Source organism: Trichosurus vulpecula, chromosome 5, assembly GCF_011100635.1.
Source record: "Trichosurus vulpecula isolate mTriVul1 chromosome 5, mTriVul1.pri, whole genome shotgun sequence".
NCBI lineage: Eukaryota > Metazoa > Chordata > Mammalia > Diprotodontia > Phalangeridae > Trichosurus > Trichosurus vulpecula.
The window spans coordinates 206,820,894-206,842,795 of record NC_050577.1 but is presented as its reverse complement, the minus strand read 5'-3'; the positions used below and the strand labels follow the sequence as shown (position 1 = coordinate 206,842,795).

Sequence of the window (21,902 nt, the reverse complement as noted above, 5' to 3'; positions counted from 1 at the left end):
AGGCTCGTCCAGCCGATCACTGAGCGACTCCACCCGCGAACTTCTGGAGTCAGGAAGGGACTAAGTGCTTTATGATTGGCTGTTTGGAGGCTGCTCGGGCTTCGATTCATTCATCCGTTCATTCATTCATTTATTTTACCCTCTTTTTTGCTGGGTGGTGGCTAAAAACACCTGCTACATCAATTGGGTGCGACCTGCGACTAGACCACGTTGTTTTTGGGATGCTTCTAAATTTAGCTATTTCCAAATGGAGACAAAAGCATGAAGTGACATCGTATCTTGTCCGAAATGGAGATAGGAGATCAGAGGTCTGCTGGAAGTTTGGGGCAGCAGACCTAGGCTTAAATTCATCAGTAGAGCCTGCCTCCAGGGAGAGAACTGATAAATTTTGCACGTCGAAGCGTGCCTTTTTACTTTATTTTTCTTGTTTGCGTTTTCTTTTGCAACGTGGCTACTATGGAAATGTGTTTTGCATGCAAAATCCCATATCGAATTGCTTTCCTTCTCAAGGAAGGAAAGAGAGGCGGAAGTGTGCGGGTCAGAGACCGCTACTCGCATTAAAAATAGACAGAGACCGTTCTTGAGAAAAGGCAAAAGGACTTTTTTACTCTTGGGCATTCTCTCTGGCTGTCCCCCATGCCTAGCTCTCGCTCTCTCTCCTTAGCTCGAACTGCTGAATTCCCAGGCTTCCTTTCAGTCCCAACGAAAATCTCACCACCAGGAAGCCTCCCCTAACCCCTCAGTTCCATCGCCTTCCCTCCCTTAATTATTTCCTATTTTTTCTGCATATAGCTTGTTCTGTATATATTTGTTTGCATGTTTGTCTTCCCTATTAGACAATTAACTCCTTTAGGGCAGGAGCCATGTTTTGCCTCTTGTATCCCCAGGGCTGAGCACAGTATCTGACAGATAGCAGGTGCTTAGTAAATGTTTGTTGAATGGAGCCAAGATGGCGGCTGGTAAGCACGGACTAGAGTGAGCTCCCTACCCGAGTCCCTCCAAAAACCTATAAAAATGGCTCTGAACCAATTCTAGAACGGCAGAACCCACAGAACAGCAGAGAAAAGCAGGGCTCCAGCCCAGGACAGCCCGGATGGTCTCTGGGTGAGCTCCATTCCACACGGAGCTGGGAGCTGGGAACGGAGTGGAGCAGAGCCCAGCCTGAGCAGCGTGGACGATCCAGACCAGAAGCCGGGCGGAGGGGGCCCTAGCGCCCTGAATATGTGAGCTGCGGCAGTTACCAGACCCCTCGACCCACAAACACCAAAGACTGCGGAGAAGGTTAGTGGGAAAAGCTGCGGGAGTGGAAGGAGTTCGCGGTTCGGCTTCCAGCCCCGGGGACAGCGGAGGTGGGGCAGCTACAGCTGTTGTTACTTCCGGCTCCAGGCCCACCTGGTGGGAGGAATTAAGTGGCGGATCACAGCAGGGGTGCACAGCCTGCCGAAGATCTGAGCCCAGTCTGGACTGGGGGTCCTTGGGGAAGGAGGAGTGCGGCTCTGACAGAGCTGGCACCTCCCCCCCAAACGTAGAACATAGAACTCTGTAATCTACAAGCAGTCATACCCCACTGAAAAACTCAAGGGTCAAGTTAGTTGGTTGGGAATATGGCCAGGCAGCGAAAACGTGCCCAGATTCAGTCTCAGACTTTGGATTCTTTCTTTGGTGACAAAGAAGACCAAAACATACAGCCTAAAGAAGACAACAAAGTCATAGAGCCTACAACCAAAGCCTCCAAGAAAAACATGAACTGGCCCCAGGCCATAGAAGAACTCAAAAAGGATTTGGAAAAGCAAGTTAGAGAAGTAGAGGAAAAATTGGGAAGAGAAATAAGAAGGATGCGAGAAAACCATGAAAAACAAGTCAATGACTTGCTAAAGGAGACCCAAAAAAATACTGAAAAATACACTGAAGAAAACAACACCTTAAAAAATAGACTAACTCAAATGGCAAAAGAGCTCCAAAAAGCCAATGAGGAGAAGAATTCCTTGAAAGGCAGAATTAGCCAAATGGAAAAGGAGGTCCAAAAGACCACTGAAGAAAATACTACTTTAAAATTAGATTGGAGCAAGTGGAAGCTAGTGACTTTATGAGAAATCAGGATATTATAAAACAGAACCAGAGGAATGAAAAAATGGAAGACAATGTGAAATATCTCCTTGGAAAAACCACTGACCTGGAAAATAGATCCAGGAGAGATAATTTAAAAATTATTGGACTACCTGAAAGCCATGATCAAAAAAAGAGCCTAGATACCATCTTTCAGGAAATTATCAAGGAGAACTGCCCTGATATTCTAGAGCCACAGGGCAAAATAGAAATTGAAAGAATCCATCGATCGCCTCCGCAAATAGATCCCAAAAAGAAATCTCCTAGGAATATTGTTGCCAAATTCCAGAGCTCCCAGATCAAGGAGAAAATACTGCAAGCAGCCAGAAAGAAACAATTTGAATATTGTGGAAACCCAATCAGAATAACCCAAGATCTGGCAGCTTCTACATTAAGAGATCGAAGGGCTTGGAATGCGATATTCCGGAGGTCAATGGAGCTAGGATTAAAACCTAGAATCACCTACCCAGCAAAACTGAGTATCATGTTCCAAGGCAAAATATGGAGTTTCAATAAAATAGAGGACTTTCAAGCTTTCTCAGTGAAAAGACCAGAACTGAATAGAAAATTTGACTTTCAAACACAAGAATCAAGAGAAGCATGAAAAGGTAATCAAGAAACGGAAATTGCAAGGGACTTACTAAAGTTGAACTGTTTTGTTTACATTCCTACATGGAAAGATGATGAGTATGATTCATGAGACCTCAGTATTAGGGTAGTTGAAGGGAATATGCATATATATATATATGTTTATGTATATATATAAGTGAATATGTATGTATGTATCTATGTGTATATGTATGTATGTGTATGTATGTGTATATATATATATGTAAAAGAGAGAGAGCAGACACAGGGTGAGTTGAGGATGAAGGGAAGATAGCTAAAAGAAATAAAATGAAATTAAGGGATGAGAGAGTAACATACTGAGAGAGGGAGATAGGGAGAGATAGAATGGGGTGGATTATCTCGCATAAAGGTGGCAAGAGGAAGCAGTTCTATGGGAGGAGGGGAGAGGGCAGGTGAGGGGGGAATGAGTAAACCTTGCTCTCATCAGATTTGGCCTGAGGGGGAATACCATACATACTCAGTTGGGTATCTTACCCCACAGGAAAGAAGAGGGAGGAAGATAAAAAAAAAAAATAAAAGGCGGGGGATGATGGAGTGGAGGGCAGATGGGGGTGGAGGTAATCAAAACAAACACTTTGGAAAGGGGACAGGGTCAAGGGAGAAAATTCAATAAAGCGGGATGGGTTGGGAAGGAGCAAAATGTAGTTAGCCTTTCACAACATGAGTATTGTGGAAGGGTTATACATAATAATACATGTGTGGCCTAGGTTGAATTGCTCAACTTCTTAGGGAGGGTGGGTGGGAAGGGAAGAGGGAAGGGAATTTGGAACTCAAAGTTTTAAAATCAGATGTTCAAAAACAAAAAAACTTTTTGTATGCAACTAAAAATAAGATACACAGGCAATGGGGCGTAGAAATTTATCTTGCCCTACAAGAAAGGAAGGGAAAAGGGGATGAGAGGGGAGGGGGGTGATAGAGGGGAGGGCTGACTGGGGAACAGGGCAACCAGAATATACGCCATCTTGGAGTGGGGGGGGAGGGCAGAAATGGGGAGAAAATTTGTAATTCAAACTGTTGTGAAAATCAATGCTGAAAACCAAATATGTTAAATAAATAAGTTGCATTTAAAAAAAAATGTTTGTTGAATCCAATTGTTAACTTTCACTGTGTTGCGTCCTTCCTTCACTGAATGCGTGAGCAGGGAAAGAGAGGAGAAGATAAAGTTGAAAGGACAGTGAAGAGAGAAGTGTTAAGAATTAAACATTGCTATTTAGAATCACTAAATCCAATGGCAGAATAAGACATCAGTTGGTCAAGTAGTCAATTTGCTTTTACCTAGAAAGAACTATTATGGGGAAGGGGAGGGAGGGGAGGGGAGGGGAGGGAAGGGAGGGGAGGGGAAGGAAGGGGAGGGAGAGGAGGGGAAGGAAGGAGAGGGAGGGGTGGGGAGGGGAGGGGAAGGAAGGGGAGGGAGAGGAGGGGAAGGAAGGAGAGGGGAGGGAAGGGGAGGGAAGAAGCATTTATTATATAAATGAGCCAGGCAGTGTGCTAAATGCTTCACAAATATTATCTCATTTGATCCTCACAACCCTGGGTGGTCGGTGCTGTTACTATCACCATTTTGTAGTGGAGAAAACCAAGGCAAAATGAAGTTAAGTGACTTTTCCAGGGTCACACAGCTAATGTCCGAGGTTGGATTTCAATTCAAATCTTTCCCATTCCAGGCCTAGTCCTCTATCGGCTGTATTACCTACCTCTTCTATAATCTATAATCAAATCTTCTTAGGAAAATATTTTTTCTATAAATAGAATTTGAAAAGAACTCAAAAATCATCTTGTCCAAACCCTACCTGAAGCAAAAAATCTCCTCTGCCACATGATAGCATGGTTCAATGGGAAAAGCCCTGGATTTGGAAACATCCCTGGCTCATGTTCCAGCTTATTTACAACTTTTTTGTCCTTTTGAGAGTCACTTGGTTTCTTCCTCATATATGACTGGGTTGAGCTTAAGCTCATTTTTGGGGATCCCTTCACGTTCTAAATAAAGGATTCTGTGATACTCAGCTTGTGGAAGATAATAAATACTTGTTGATTAGTTGTCCAGCCTGCAGTGAAGACCTCCAAGGACATAACTCCCGAGGCAGCCTGTTCCTCTCATTAACAGTCTGTTCTAATTCTTAGAAATTTTTCTTATATTAAATTGAAATACACCTCCCTATAACTTCTACCCTTTATACTTTCTGGGGCCAGGAAAAATAAGAATGAGAGCCAATCAAGAAAAAATGGGACCTCAGGCAAAGGTCAGGTGGCACTCAAATGTGAACTGGGAGCCTTGACAGAGAGCCAAGGGCATGATCTTCACGTGGCATCTCTTTTGGATGTGCCTTGTCTCCTATCATGTGGAATGTAACCACTGACCTAGAGATAATTAGGAGCCACTGGAGTTTATTGAGTAAGTAGGGGGTGGGATGGTCAGACATGTATTTTGGGAAAATCACTTTGGCAACTGTGTAGAGGATGTATGGAAGTGGGGAGACATGAGACAGAGAAGCCAATTAGGAGGCTACTGCAATAGCACAGGTGAGGGTTGATGAGGGCCTGAGCTAGGGTGGTGGCCATTGTGAATGACCATAAGGGGACTTATGAAAATCATATTGAAACCTATAAAACCTCTGCTGTGTAAACCAGTGGATGATTCTGACCAAGGCTGGCCAGACAGCACAAGTGCTTGTTTCCTCTTGCTATAGGACCTCTCACTCTGATAGTGTTAATAGCCCTTCAGTCTTTCCTCCCTGCTAATCTACCCTTCATAAAGTTGCAGAATTAATCTTCCCTGCTTAAAACCTTTACTGGCTCCCCTTTGCCTGAAGGATAAAATATAAATTCTTTCATCTGTTTTAAGGCCCTACACAGAGCTGTCCCAACCTGCCTTTCCAGTCTTATTTTGCATGTCTCTAGCCTTCGCATTCCCTGTGGATTCTAAATTCCAACCCTACTGTACAACTAGCTGTATTCCAATTTCAACCTGCCCTCTTCTGCTTCTGTGCATTAATGCAAAGCATCCTCCATGCCTGGTACACTTCTGTGTCTCTGCCTGCTGAATCCATTTCTTTCCTTCAAGACTCAGTTCAGATTGCACAAATTTCATGAAAACTTTCCCCCAGCTAAAAGCAAACTCTCTTCAAACTTTCTCATAGGTAGAAAGGGATTGACTAATGAGGGCCCAATCCTTAGAACAGGTTCCAATTTACCCTTCTTGGTGGGTTATACAGAGCGCACACAATACTCTTATCTGGTTCCAGTCTAACACATAGAAGCCTGATGGGCCTACTCTTGGCTATAAATTACTGAGGGACTGGTCCCATAAAGTGGAATCATCTCATTGGATGAGGAGCCAAAAGGACTAATAAGCTGAAACTGAGTTCACAAGCAAAAGGATAAATATGCCCAAGGGTGTGCTGGAGCCCATTCAAATTAGTTCTTAAGAGCTGATTGTTAAATTTTTAATGTGAGTATTAACACCTCTGAAATCCAAAAATGCTACAAATTAGGGCTTGGTTTATTGTTTTGTTGATTCTCTGGACTTAAGAAAGTAATGGCAAAAATGTTAATAATGCAGATTGAATTTAAGTGTATCATGCCTACATTTTTTCCAGAAAGCTAGTTATTAAACATTTATTAATACACCACAAAATATTCCCCTCTCTTGGCCCTTTTGCTCTTTTCCTTCCTGGTGATAAAGGAGTTAGAATACTACTAGCTGCTGGGTGGAGGAACAGCAGAATATTTCCCCAGTGACCCGCCATGATTCTATGAGCACGTCACCTTTGTTGCTTTTGTGTTTATTCTTTCCTGTTGTTAGGTGAATGAGTATCCTGAGAGGGGATGCCCAATTGACCAGTGGGTTCAGGAGATCTGTGAAAACTATCAACTGAAGTTGATAGCAGAGCCCACTGGAATCAGTAGCAGCAGTAGCCAAGAAACTTGTTTGACCGACCCAGTCCAACAGTGTGATTGACCTTTCAACCAGCTATAAGGAGCCAATGAACCTGAGCAAGGGAACAACTCTTCCAACACCAATGCCATGCCCAGAAGCAAACTTGATGGGAACCTCTCACGTGGATAAAAGAACTCTCAAGGCCAGGAGTCACAAGATACTGTGAGAGATCAGTGAAAATTAAGTTTTCACAGAATAATTAATGAAGTGTCAGCTTGAAAAAAGAAGTAAAAATTAACCAGAGCAGGTGGACCCACCCAATCAGAGAATAGCTATTGGTTTCCCAAAAACCACAAACTCAGGATACAGGGAAAACTGGCCTAAACCGGCCAAATAGAAGTCAGAGTTGAAGAGAGAAGTGGGTCAAATGGCTACCATGCATGCTTAATTGGCTAATTGAATATTACCTTACACACCCACAGGGAGGAATTTTCCACCATTTCTGAGCATGGGACATATGTTGGGGGGTGGGGGAAAACATACCAAGGAGCATGTAAGGAGTGTTTTGGGAAGAGTGTAACCCGGAAGGGAAATGGACCAATCCATTTTCTGAAGGGAGGTACTGTGCTGATGCTGCATCAGTCTAACAGAATAAATCTGGTCTTGCTCCTGTATCCCCTGCTTCCTCTTCCCAAAGAAGAGTGAAGCCTGCTCCTGGCCAGGAACGTCAGCCCAATTCCTTTGGGTTCCTCAGTAATAATAAATTGCCCTTGATATCTAAATCTCCATGCCAAGCATATTTCTAACAGTACCCATCGGCCCCTTATGTTCCCTACATGCATACCTCATTACCACTGTGACTTAATTTTGAACCTACTCCCCACAGAGACCTAGTGTTTTTATGGTAAACAATGTGCCCCTGGTTTTGGGAGGAATATTTTATATCATCTGCTTTAAGTTTGATATTACTGTCCCCAGGAACCTCACATGTTTAGGGGGAGAGGGTACCCAGATAGAGGAATGTTTTGGTAACGTCTGAACTTGCTATACCTTTTTAGTAAATATCTCTTTTGTAAAAGCTAATTGATGTCAACTGATTGCTTGCTATTGGCAAGCACACGAGCATATTGTTGCTTGTGAGCAACAGTAATAGAAGCCATAGCCCCTGAGGGTTACCCCAATGACCTGAGAACCTAACCTGCTGGTGCTGTGGGGGAAGTGGTCCCAGAAAGGGTACTACATAAGCACTTTTTCCAGGCCTCTCCTTTACTTTAATCTTTACCTCATTCTACTATTTATCATACTTGCCTGTTTGCACTTAGACATAGATACATGTCTGTAGCTATAGCTATACGTATCCACACAAATGAGCATGATATACACACACATATGTGTGTATGTATGTATGTGTATATATTTTTTCATGGACTACATTATATTGTGTTTATTTGTGTATACATCAGTCAGTTAACAAGCATATATTAATCGCCTTTTATGTGCCATGTACAATGCTAGCTAATGGTAACACAATTGCAAAGGTAAGACAAACTCTTTTTGTAAGAGCTTACATTCTATCAGGGGAATACAACATATAGAGGCATGCAATCAAGCTTTGATAATCGAGTATAGCCAAATGGCAGTAAATTGTCAAACATTTTCCAGATGCAATGGTAGCATCAATTTGATTATTATTCCCAAGTCAAGAGCAAGGCCCTGCATAGACCCTGGAGTCCTGGTGGATTGCTGAATGAGATGTGAAGCATGACAGGAACTAACTACACATAGTGGGTTGAGGTGAGTTTTCAGTCAGTCACCCAATAATTAGGAGCAGAGTCCCAAAGCTGAGTAAGTTAAGTCCTCTGGAGTGAGGAATGGACTCCAAAGCACTGGGTCTAAAATGTGGTTGATCCTGGTAGAAAGAAAAGAATCGCACAAGTGGCAAAATTCCCACAGGGGACATCACTAAGATGGGATGTATGTATTGTTAAGGAATATTAAGGGGTCCCCCAGAACTTGCCTTTTTGAGTTGCCATATGTTCCAGAAACAATGGACCCAAAGTATGCAGGAGGCCCTGAATGTGTCAAGGACAAAGGCACCCCTGAGCTGAAACAATTTGTTGTTTGCACCCCAAGCTGGATTCCCTGTGTATCCTTGGGAGTCGAGACAGGCAGCAGTCAGTCTGCACTGGGCTGAGAAACTGCTTGTGCAGCTGGAACCCTTGTAGATCAGCAGACTCTCCTATCTTCAAGGTCTGGAAGCTCCCAAGGAAAAGAATGCTGCTTTTGCCATCACCGTGCTCCTCCCCTTCAGCAGAAGTTTTGTCCTTTTCCCACCTTTACCCCTCCCATGCCACACCCCTTTAGGTGGAGATTTGTGTTTCCTCCTCCTCCCTTTACTGGACTATAATAAATATGCAAACTTCTGTATGGATTGTAAACTCTTTGGGTTCCACATGCATGTTCATTCCTCTTGTAATAAACCTCCTTTTCACAGAAGTTTCCTGAAGTTGTGATTGACTGTTGACAATATCTTTTTTAAGTTTCTTAAGGACAAGAACTGTGTGTGTTTATCATATCACCTAGCACAGTGCCTTTCATGTAGTAGTGTTCAATGGATATTTGTGGAAGGCAGGAATGCTGAGGAAGGCAGGAAAGAAAGGCAGGAGGGAAGAAAGGAAGAAATACCAAGTTCAAGGAAGTTTGAGAAATAGCTGTGCTTTATAATAAACTTAATTATGTAAGTACAAACCAAGATTGAGTTCTCTTGGAACTACACATGGAAATGATTGCCTTATAAATAGCAAAGACGCCAAGAATCCTTTTTTAAAAGGCAACATATTTTAAAGGTAGAAAAGGACTCTGGTGTTATCTGACAGTCATGGAGGTGCCAACTGGCTCTCAATCTTCTTGTAAACCAGGAGATAGGCTGTTTCTCCCCTAAGAAGGAGGAATAGAGGAAAAAAAAACTTAATCAGTTAATACAAGAGTTTGGAAGGGATAGTCTAGTGCTAGTATCAAGCCATTTCCTAGGCATTATTTTTATGGTCCTTGCTAATACACCAATCAAAGGAGTATTTTCTTCTCTCCTGTTCTTTTGCCTTCTTTGGCAATATAGCCTGCATCTAAAATAGCACCCCTAAAAATCCAGAACCCTTCCAAAAAATAGCTATCCCTCCCATTTCAATGTTAAATTATTCCTTCATATCCATTCCCTACAATGGACACCCAAAAATTTATCTGGTGCCTGAATGATAAGGAATATTTTCTACCCTAGGATATAAAGTATAGAGAAGCTTTTAGTATATATAATAAATCACCTTTTGAATTACATGGCCAGCTAATAGAAGAGAGACAGCTAGTAGGACAATGTTTGGCAATGTTTTGTTAACATAGTAAATTGGCAACTACAATTCATTATCTGAGTTTTCTTTTGTCAACTTTTTTTTTCAGAGGGGGGAAGGCGAGGCAATTGGGGTTAAGTGACTTGCCCAAGGTCACACAGCTAGTGAGTGTGTCAAGTGTCTGAGGCCAGATTTGAACTCAGGTCCTCCTGACTCCAGGGCTGGTGCTCTACTCACTGCTCCAGCTAGCTGCCCCTTGTCAACTTTTTATAATACATGAAAAGGAAGGAATAGATTAGTGAATAAGGTTCCCAGGCCAGTTGTTGCTCAAAAAACTCATGACACTGTTAACACTAAGGGCCATATGGAATCTCAAGTCTTTTTGTACAATTGATGAAACAAATATCTCTTACCAATATAAATAATAGTTCCCATAAGTCCTTTTGATATCTTCCCATGTTGCCTACAATACAGAGAGATAAAGTCAAATGGTCAATATCTATTAAATGCCCAAAGCATGGCCCTACCTTATTCACCATTAATGATCCCAAGACCCTGGAACATCTAATGATGGGATGTTTTTTCTGCAAAGCCTTCCTGACTCTGTCTATATAGAAGTTTGCTTAGTCTGTTTATCATATATCTGAGTCTGTGGTCCTTAACTTCAGTTAGTATTCATATAACACGGTTCTTTGTCATAGTTTCTTCTGACATCCTGATGCTCCCGCCAAATGCGTCAAAGTTCAGGGACAATGAATACAGATCTTCAAATCTTTGGAAATGGCCTCTAACAGATAAATCCAGCAGAGGAGCCTTTCTGAGGGAGTGGTCTAGAGACTCTAACTTTGAAAGACTCACAAACCACAAAACAGACCCCTCCAAATTCCAAAAAGCAGACCCAAAACATTTTTGGTGTCATGAACCCTGATACTGGTTCTGTTCCATTAGTATGTTCTAATTCCAGTTAAAGTGGTATGGATGTTCTGAAAGTGTGGTTGACCTAGTGTAAGAAGCCAGATTCCTCACCCAGCAGACATTGGAGTCATTAAAGCAGAACCATCTGCCATCGTCAGGATTACAGATATAAGCGCAGTAATGTCCGTAGCTGGCTGTCCCCATGTGAGCAACCACAGCAAAAAGTCTATACTGCTGGGAAGAAGGAAACAAAACACAGTGAAGAACCCCCACGACACTTTAGGCAACGGTCTATAGGGGATATAGAAGGGCTGTATGATTTGTAAGAATCAGCCTGTCTATTTACGCTATGTGCTTCAAAGAGGTAATGATAGCACTTCTCTCCTAGCATTATAATGAGGATAAAATGAGATCTGTTTCATATATATGTTTGATTTATATGTATATATATATAAAGCCCCTTATAAGTAATATAGTAAAAGTATATAAATAATTGACCCAAACCTTAAAGCGCTACATAAATATTAGCTACCTATTGCTGTTGTTAATATTCTGCTGTTAAGGAGCCTGGGACTAGGAGATAGCTGTAGTTACTTAAAGTTCCAGTCCCTTTAAAAACAACACATTTTCACTGTTTCTAGTTGTATCCATGATTCCTGTACCAGTCAGGCATATCTATAGTGGAAAGAGTTTTAAGTTTAGAGTCAGACAACCTGAGTTCAAGTCCTGGTTCTGCCTCTTACTATCTGCATGACCTTAGGCAAGTCACTTAACTTCTGGAGATATCAGTTTCTCCTCATCTGTAAAACAGTGTTGGATAGGTTAGATGATCTCAGAGGTGCATACCAGTTCTAAAACTGTGTCTCTATAATCATCTTCCTCAAAGAGATGGAGTGATCTTCCTAGAGGCAGTAGAGCTTAGAGGGAACGGGATTGAGAAGGAGAAATTCTTCCTACATACAAATGCACTAACACCAATTGAAGAGCTTATTAATTGCAAGATATGAATCCACAAATAATAGCAAGCAGTCAACAGGTTTTTTTGGTCACTGCCTGTCCTAAGTACTACAAGCAGCTAGGTGGTGCCATAGTGCACAGACTTCTGGGCCTGGAGTTAGGAAAACTTGAGTTCAAATCCAACCTCAGACACTTAATAGCTCTGTGACTCTTGACAAGTCACTTAACTCCTGTCTCCCTCAGCATCTTCAACTATAAAATGGGGGTCATAATAGCACTGACCTTGCAGGGTTGTTGTGAGGATCAAATGAGATAATATTTGTTAAATATTTAGCACAGTGCCTGGCACATAGTAGTTGTTTAATGCTTATTCCCTTCCCCTTCCCCAAACAGAGACCATTATTACTGACTAGGATAGAGAGGATGCAAATATAGACCAAGGTAGATGCTCAAAGGTGTCCCCTCTGACAGGGTGGGTCATTTCTTTTCTAACAGGCTTCTAGATCTTCAGGGTTCTTCAATCCAGAGACTCAAATGAACAGGAGAAAAGAAACACTTCTCTGACTGGGGTTAGCAGTATCTCCTACCTGTCCTTCAGAGTCCCACAATTCTTGTTCCGCTGGAAGGACCTGACTGAAATCCAGGCTTTGGGGAAAACTTAACGGGTGGATGACCTTCTGAGTCCTTGAGAAATTCTTGGCGGAGAACCGCATAAGGTGTAATGTCAGCGTTGGGGGCAAGCTGCCTACCTTTAGGGTCTGAAAAGTAGAAACATGAAGACTAAGAAGAGTTAAAATCCATACTATTAGAGGAAGAAAGATACTAGGATGAAAAGTCAGTCCAGCATGAGAATGTTGGCTTTCATTCCACTGATTTACCCTAGGAGGAAGAATCAGGATTGGAGCAATGGGACATCTACCCAGTTGTCAACAAGCTAGCCTGTACTTTTTGCATTTTAGGAAAGATCAGTAATTACCTTGCCACACTAAAAGTTCTACCCCACTAAATAAATTCAATTATTTTCTGGTCATAGTTGGAATTTGTCCAGTACATCTAATGGAAGTAGTCCAGCCTTGAAGAGATTGTCCTTCATTGTTCCCCCCTTCTTCCCTTTTAACATTCCTTTCTTTTGAGAGTGAAGTGCTCTGATGAACTGTGGTGACAATTGTCAAAATCCCTGTTTCAATTTTGATATTGACATTATCCCCTATCATGGGTTCAGACTCAAGCCAGGGTCCAGGGGCCCAAGATGGAATGAATTCAAGGATCTGCAGAGATTACAGGGAAACTCTACTTCAGCCAGGAACATCCTAAAATGCCAACAAGGCCAACATTGGAATAACAAAAAGTCTAGTGGAAGGAGGCAGACCCTCACACAGGGTTAATTACCTGTTGCCAACAGGTTATCTTCCCACATTTTTCACAGAAACACTTGTCTTTGTCTGACAACTTCTTGGGCTGGAAAAAACAATGTAGGGAATCCTCCTGTCTCAGAAGAAACAAAGGGAAACACGATGTCAGACAAGTACCTTACCAGTCTTGGCTTCTATCTCATCAGGTTTCTCCTCTTCTTTTTCACAACTGCCCAGCCCCCTCAACTCCAACCTGAGGTATTTACCAAGGAGCTCTGCTTTGAGGGCTAAGGGAAGGTGAGAATCCTCTCCTAATGCCACCACATTCTGGGTTCCCCTTTGTGTAGTAGTAAAAAAAAGTAGAGGGGAAAAATGAGATGTCTACGAGGTGGGAAAAGGCAGAACAAATTGAGGTACATGAATATAATAGAATATTACTGCACCATCAGAATTGATAAATACGAAGAATTTGGAGAAGCATGGGAAGACATATGAACTAAAAGAGAGCAAAGTAACAACCAGGAGAACAATATACACACTGAAAAAGTAAATGGAAAGAACAAAACATTGAGTCTGAACACTGTATAGTGTTAAAAACCAAGCTTGACCTTAAAAATAGATAAGAAAATTCACCTCTCTACCTTGTTTAAGAGGTGGGGACTGTGAGTATGGAACAATGCATACACATGATCAGACTTGATTGACACATTGGTTAATTGTACTAAATTGCTTTTTTCTTTCTTTTTTATTTAGTAGGAGAGAGGGAAGATATATTTTGAAGTGGAGTCAGTGAAAAATAAAAGATACTGACTTCTTGTTAAGATGGTGACATGGGATGTCCTAGAAGAACCCAGATCACCCATAAATACCTCAGCAAATATCTAAGTGGGCACCTGATTAAACAATGATTAAGATGACTAAACGAAAATGCCAATAAGCTCCTCAATTTACTCCAGATCTAGACAAGAGATAGCCAGAAGTCTGCAGCTTCTAGAAGAGGGGATATGCTATGGGAGGTAGAAACCAGAATGAACTCCCATCCATAGAGCCTGAAGGCAATGAGATCTTAGCCCTGGCCTGTCAAAGAGACTGTACTGGTCAAAGCCAACCCCCGCAGGTCACTATGCAGGGAGATAGGGCTGAGCATCAATAAGCCTCAAAAAAGGTCAAGCTGAAGCAGGAGAGAGGGACAGCTCAGCACCAGGTGTATAGGCCTTGTATTATACCTAAGACAAGCATTATCTCTGAAATCTGATTGGGACCTATTAGGGCCACAGCAGGGCACAGAACTAAGATCCTTGGTTGAGGCTCATGCAAGAAGAAAGAAACAAAGATAAGGCCAAGGCCATCATCCATATTGAGTCACCGAGACAAAGGCAAAAGTCCAAGATTGTAGCAGAGGTTGGGACCCAGTCCCAGTTCTGCTATTCAGAACTTCAGGGTCACTGGTATCCAGGATAGTGAAGAGATAATGCCAAGAAGAGCTTTCTAACTACACGCAAAAGTCCTAGTACAGGAACTGAGGTTAGTGATATGAGTAAATAAAACAAAACCAAAAGCTCCAGACACAATGAAAAAATGTTATAGTAATGTGATATTATGGTATTATAGGTTAGAAGAAATCCAATATGTAAACCCAGAAAAAAAAACTTCAAAAAAAACTAGAGCTTGTCCACAAGTACAAAATGGTTTGTCCATAAGAACTCTAACAGTAGGCATAAGAAATTAAAATTCATTTTAAAAATGAAATTCAATCTCAAGGAAAAAAATTAAAAGAATAAATATCTTAAAACAGAAGATGGAAAACCTTAACCAAGTAGTAAAGCTTTTGAAAAATAGAACGGAGAGAACAGAATTCATTGACTCCATGAGTTAACTAGAAACATTAGAACAAAGTACAAAGACTAAAAACAATAGCGAAGCATACAAGTATCAACTATCAAAAACGACTGACCTAAAAAACTGACCTAAGAAAAACTGACCTAAAAAACAAGTTGAGGAAAGATAATTTAGGCATTATTGGTCTCCCTAAAAATCATAACTAAATAAATGACCTGGATACCATGTTTCAAAAATCATAAAAGGAAACTGCCCAGATCTAGTAAAACCAGATGGCACATGAAATAGAACTAAATTACTGACCCCTTCATGAAGGAAAACCCAAATTGAAAAACAGGCATATCATAGCCAAAATCCAGAAGTTTCAGGTCAAATATACTGGCAAGAAGCCAGAAAAAAAAATGATCAAGGAGCAAGGAACCACAGTAAAGATCAGAAAGACTATGCTGCAACTAATTTAGAGGAAAGAAAATCTTGGAATATGATAAATACAACCAGGGGTATGCTGGTAAATGTTTAACATTTGGGTCTCTGAAAAAAATGCACATATGACACACTTTTAACTTAAATTTGCATTCTTTCCATCAATTGCATAAATCTAGACAATCAAGATAGCAATAAACCAAGCCCTAATTTGTACCATTTAATCATTTCTGTGGTATAAATGCTCATGCTGAAAATTTAAGCACTCTCAAGTGCTGGCTTCAGCACACTTCTGTTTACAATCAAAAATCACTTACTCTCAAAAACTGACTATAGGGGCAGCTAGGTGGCGCAGTGAGTAGAGCACCGGCCCTGGAGTCAGGAGGACCTCACCAGCCTCAGACACTTAACACATGTACTAGTTGTGTGACCTTGGGCAAGTCACTTAACCCCAATTGCCCTGCCCAAAAAAAAAAAAAACCTGACTATAATCCTACAAAGAGAAAAAAATGTATCTTCAATAGAATAGAAAACTTTCAAGCATTTCTGATGAAAAGACCAGCTATAGCACAAGGTCTTCTACCCCTCCCTCCTTGCACGGCCACCCTCCAAGTTACATGAGTGTCTGGCACTCCCTCCAAGGTCAGACACTCAGTTCAGTATTTCTTTATGTGTGAGCAGTTGCTGTGGAGATATTTTGGTTCTAACATTAAAGTTTTGGGGGCGATTTTCTAAAATCAGTGATTAAAAAAAAACAGAAGATCAAAACAGAACATAAAGTGATAATCCAGAGTGGACAAATAGATAGTTGTTTGCTTACACAAGAGACAAAATATTGCACTTTGTGTGTTGAGAAGTAATAGCTGTTCCGAAGGAATACGATCTTTGTTGCTATTTTGAATCAAAACATTCTGACTTAAGCAAATTGGACACCAATGAAAAACAAATTAAAGCATCTAAATTGTTGAGAAATCTCAGTGGGGAACAACAATTTTTCAAGAAAGTAAATTCAGAAAATGAGGCAGCTATTAAGGTTAGTTTTCAGATTCCTAAAGAAATTGATGCTGCTGGGAAGTCTTTTACTGAAGGTGACTTCATAAAGAAGTGTTTTCTGATTGCAGCATCTGGATTATGTCCTGATCAAAAAAAAAGTGTTTTTGAGAATGTAAGTTTGTCCTGTATGACCATGCATCAAAGAGTAGTTAAAGATAAACTGATTGTTGACAAGAAGTGTAATACTTTCCACTAACTAAATGGGAATTAACTAAACTAAAAATAATTAACTAAACTAAAAACTAAACAGTAAGAAAACCTGAAAAACATATTAAAACTTGTACTGCTTAGCAAAGTAATTTTTTAATATTAATGTGATTTTATGATAAATAAAAATCATAAGTAATAGGTGTAATTAATTAATATTAATTGAAATTTCTCTTTTTAAATATAATTTTATTTGCAAAATAGTTTAATCATTAATTATACCTTTACTTGGAAATTGCATCACTAAAAACATATCTACAGTTCAAAGAAGTTTAGCCTATTTTAATTTTGACCCCTATCTACTGCCAAGTTGCGCAAGTATACTTTATACCATCCCTCCCTCCTCCACGTACTGATGACACTGGCCTCCTTACTATTCCTCACACAAGACACTCCATCTCCCTTCTCAGGGCATTGTTGCATGCTGTCCCCTATGCCTGGGGTAATCTTTCTCCTAATCTCCACCTGCTGGCCTCCAAGTCTCACATAAAATCCTACCTTCTACAAGAAGCTTTTCTAGATCCATGTTAATGCTAGTGCCTTCCCTCTGTGGATTACCTCCAATTTATCCTATATATAGCTCATTTGTACATAGCTGTTCACATATTGTCTCCTAATGGTAGACTGTAAGCTCCTTAAGAGCAGGGACTGCAGTTTACCTTTCTTTGTATCCCTAGAACTTAGCACAGTGCCTGGCACATAATAGATACTTAATAAATATTTGTCATCTGACTGGTACTATTCTGTTAAATTTAATATATACCTTCAAAAACAAGCTGTGAGGACAAAGTCATACAATTTTTTTGTTTCATTTACATGTGAAAATATAAATATTTCTTGATGTTTTTCAAGTTTATAATTTTTTAAATTTTCTCAAAGTTATCAATAATTTTTTTCAAATGAATATGGATATATTTTAGATGGTTACCTCTGCATTGTAAAGACATTCTATAATATGGGGATCCTCAAAGGAATTTTCCAGTCCATTATAGGGGCCATTTCAAGGAGCCTAATCCAAACCCCTTCCAGTTCTCTCTGACCCTATATTTGAAAACAAGGAAGAAAGGCACTCAAGATTTACAATGATTCTAGGAAGGGAACAGAGAGCTATGTGCCTTTGAAGCCAGTAGCATTGTCCTCGTTTGATACTTGGCTTGTCCTACTGTGGTCTCAAAAAAAAAAAAGGCTTTCCAAAAATGGAAATGGTCTTCTCTGAGCTGTAAAGTTTCAGCCAAAAAAAAAATAGCTTTCTAAGAAAGCCAGTCTGTACTACATAGAGTAGCAACTACATGTCCATTCTTGGATGTGTTCATTTCACATGTGTTTATTTTGTCTCCCTTGCTCCCCTCCTTTAATAATCAGGAATTATGGGGGCCGCTAGGTGGTACAGTGAGTAGAGCACCGGCTCTGGAGTCAGGAGGACTTCAGTTCAAATCTGGCCTCAGACACTTGACCCACTTACTAGCTATGTGACCTTGGGCTAGTCACTTAACCCCAATTGCCCTCCCCTCCAAAAAAAAATTATCAGGAATTATGTCTAATACTTTCATTCCCAACATGGTACACAAAAGAACACCAGACTTAAAGCCAGAAGACCTGGATTCAATCCCTGCCTCCTCTACTTACTGGTTTTGCCACCTTAAAAAAGTTGAACAAGCTGAGTTTCAGCTTCCTCATTTTACAAATGGGAACAAGGAAGCATTTATCTCTTCCTCAAGACTAATGAACTCGTGTAAATGATGGGAGCGCATGGTAGAGAAGAAAGATCAAATCCCACTTATCTTGATTACTCCCTGAGTGATGAGGAAGGTCACCTAAAGTGCCTGGGCCTCAAAGAAGGGCTTGGACTAGATGGTCTCTGGGGTTCTTTCCAGTCTTAGCTCTACGATGACCCAACATAAATATAAATCATTATCATTCCTTATACAACAATGAGTACGGTGTTGGTGCTCAGCCAATCAACCATGATTTTTAAAATAAGGAATGCGAAAGAACAGACATAAGGGATTTGTATCAGGGGAAGAAAGGAATTGGAAGGGAAGAAGAAAGTTGGAGATTAAAGGTAATGACAAAAAAAGGAAAACTAATCAAGGAATGATTTAAAAAGCAAACAGTTTAGCCAAATCTAATAGGAGAATCCTGGAAAACTTAGTAATGTGTATAAACAAATGAAAAAGAGGCATACCGAAATGGAAAGCCATCCCCCTATATAAATCTAAGCTGGTAGTTACCAAGGATACCCAAAGTCTAAATGAATAACCCAGATTTTCCAAGCTCAGCCGCATCTAGTACTATCAAGACATAGTCTCACAAGTAGGAAATGCTACCATGGGAAGCTATGCACATTTTACCCCAAGCACAGCCCTGAAGCCTAAAGTAAGACAAGCCTAGGAAAAATGATGATGATAGACCTACAAGGAAGAAATGGAACTCGAATGAGTTGAGCCTGCAGAAGAGAAGGCTAAGAGGTATCTGAATAAATCTTAAAACATAGTAACTGTTCCAAAAAAGAAGAAGACAACCACCTTGTTCTATATTTCTAGTGAGGATCAAACCAGAAAAAAAGCTTTAGAGTCATGAGATATGAAATAGATACAAGTGAGGCATCTCCTGACAGTAAAGTTTGCTGGATACTAAGAAAGTCCCTAAGGGAGTCACTAATTTGATTAGAGTTCTTTTAAAAGATTTTTAAGAGGATAGATGAGATGGCCTCTCAAAAGTCTCTTCTGGTTTCTCCAAGAATCTTAAAATCTCTTCTTAAATTATTTGACTTACCTAAAGAGTACAGGGATAATCAATAGGAACACAGGATGTTAGCCATGCCAAAGTCAGAACAGAAAACTATCCAAGAAAAAACACTAACCAGGGTTTTCAGAGGTTGTGAGTCCATATCAAAAAGAGGGAGAGAAAGCATCAACATGTTGCTATCCCTGTGACTCATCACATTGCAGTCCAGACAAACCAGGGACTCCTGTATTGTGAAAGTATACAAGGTCTTCAGCCTCTCTGACTGCAAAAAGAAAGAGACATCTTAGCAGAGGCTCAAACAATAACTGGAATTGCTTATCTTCTCTATTTCTACCCTTTACTTCTTCTTCTCAAACATTTCCCTTAATTTTTGGCTTCCTTTATCTCCTCCCTTACCCCCAATTAAAATGATAAGCTTCTAAAAAAACAAGGACTGTGTTTTTCTTGCTCCAACACTTAATGGCTATAAATGCCATTTCACACGGCCTTTCATCCATTCACTTAATAAAAATTTTGTTGAGCACTTACAAGGAGCAAGACACTTATCTAAGCCTTTAAACCATCTCTTTCCTCCTTCTCTTCTTTTTCCTTCTACAGGAAGCCTTTCCCATTCCTCCTTAATTCTACTGCCTTTCCTCTGTGGGTTATCTCTAATTTATCCTTTATGTACCTTGTTTATGTGTAGTTGTTTGCATATTATCAAGAGCTCCTCGAGAGCAAGGACTGTGTTTTGCCTTTCTTTACATCCCCAGTCTTAGCATGGTGCCTGGGATATAGTGGGTGTTTAATAAATATTTATTTGCTAACTTCTAGAATAAGTAACACTTTAAATTTTTTTAATTCTAAGTCCTTACCAGCTCTGAGTCTCTAATTTGGCTCTGAATCAAGTTCCAGAGGGTCAAGAAGAGTTGGGCAGCATCATGAGGAACGAACACTGCCAAAGGAGACAAAACGGCATTATTGCTACCAATGATTCAGCAATCACAACATCAGTTCTTTCAAGATCTAGAATGTAATTCACCTGGTCAAGGTGACAAGTACTAATAAGTGTTCTTTTACCATCACTTTACTTATTTGGAATATCCATTGCCTGTTAGTATTATTTTTATTCTGTGGTATAGTGGATAGAAAGCTAGCCCTGAAACCAAGAAGATTTGGGGTCACGTCCCACCTCTGACAAACATTGGCTGTGTGATTCTGGGAAAATCTTACTACTCTAAGAAACTCTCCAAGACTGCTCTAAGTTGCATAGAAGATGCCAAGATGTATTGGTAGATGAAGTCTCCTCAGCTAGGAGCTCCCTACACCAATAAAATCAGAGGTACCTTCCTCCTATTCCTTTCCAATGAAAAGGTAGTTCTTCTTGGCAGAGATAGTCTAAGAGTTAATGTCTCTCAACATGGCAGAGCCAAAGATCCTCAAATCCTGGATGCAGCAATTTTGATTGTCAGATCACCCTGAATGGCTCTTATACCCACCCTTAGACACATGCATATAAACACCCATCCTCATCCTTTCTGGCCCAACCAGCACCATAAATAAATGACTTCCTTACATGGAACATTGTAGTTTTGCAGGCAGGATACCAGCTCCACAGGCCGTACTGCTCTCAACCGGCTGTCTTGCATCTTCTCCAAGAGCAGAAGAAGCTGGCAAGGGACATTTCTCTTCCGCTCCTCCAGTTCCCTAGGCATTGTGATACTGAAAAAGCAGAGGGCTCACACATTGTGATGGTTCCTGGAGCAGATCAGCTCGAAAGAATGCCCTTTCAATAAGGTGACAGACACACCTCACCACCATCACCACCCCCTACCCTTCCCTGCTATTACACTAAAAGCCAACCCAAGAATGAGAGTGGACCATAACGCCATTCTGAGAGCCTACAGCCATTGTCAAGATCTCTGCTAGATTCATGTAAGCCAGACTGTAGGTTTTCTACAAGAGTTAGAGGATCACACCACAGCAGCTAGGAACTAATGAAAAACAATACAGAACAGAAACAAAAACCCCCACACCCATTTCCCAGAATTTGGGTAAAAGAACAAAGCAGAAGAAAGAAATGGTTCATTTCATGGTTTCACTGGTCTGGTTCATGGCTCCCTGCTGGACACAGCAGGAAAAAGTTTTCAGGAAATAGACTATCCCAGTCTGGCCAGTTTCAAACAAGCAACCTTTCCAGGTACACAGCCCATCAAAGGAGGCTACCCATGTGGTAGGGAACCTAGGAAACCTCCATGTTAAAAGACATTCCTAAGCCAGCCCAGGGCAGCTAGGTGGTACCAGGCCTGGAGCCAAGAAGACTTGTCTTCCTGAGTTCAAATCTGGCCTCAGATATTTACTAGCTATGTGACCCTGGGCAAGCCACTTAGCCCTGTTTGCCTCAGTTTCCTCATCTGTAAGACAACCTGGCTTGGAAATGGCAAGCCACCCCAGTATCTTTGCCAAGAAAACCCT

General features: G+C 40.8%; 1 protein-coding gene across 7 annotated transcripts in view; it reads right to left on the bottom strand.

Moving 5' to 3' along the window:
- Window positions 1-9,312: 9,312 nt before the first annotated feature.
- Window positions 9,313-21,902, bottom strand: part of USP18 (ubiquitin specific peptidase 18) — a 32,781-nt gene continuing 20,191 nt past the window's right edge. For 4 of the 7 annotated variants that reach the window (XM_036758447.1, XM_036758446.1, XM_036758448.1 and 1 more), the window contains 8 exons: window positions 21,004-21,149; window positions 20,303-20,382; window positions 19,564-19,710; window positions 13,216-13,311; window positions 12,414-12,584; window positions 10,955-11,103; window positions 10,368-10,417; window positions 9,313-9,550 (listed from right to left, as the gene is read on the bottom strand). In XM_036758447.1, the coding sequence (XP_036614342.1) occupies window positions 9,405-9,550; window positions 10,368-10,417; window positions 10,955-11,103; window positions 12,414-12,584; window positions 13,216-13,311; window positions 19,564-19,710; window positions 20,303-20,382; window positions 21,004-21,149 (985 nt within the window). In that variant the 3' untranslated portion in view covers window positions 9,313-9,404. The remainder of the gene's footprint in view (window positions 9,551-10,367; window positions 10,418-10,954; window positions 11,104-12,413; window positions 12,585-13,215; window positions 13,312-19,563; window positions 19,711-20,302; window positions 20,383-21,003; window positions 21,150-21,902) is intronic. The other 3 variants (XM_036758449.1, XM_036758450.1, XM_036758452.1) reach the window with 3 other exon arrangements.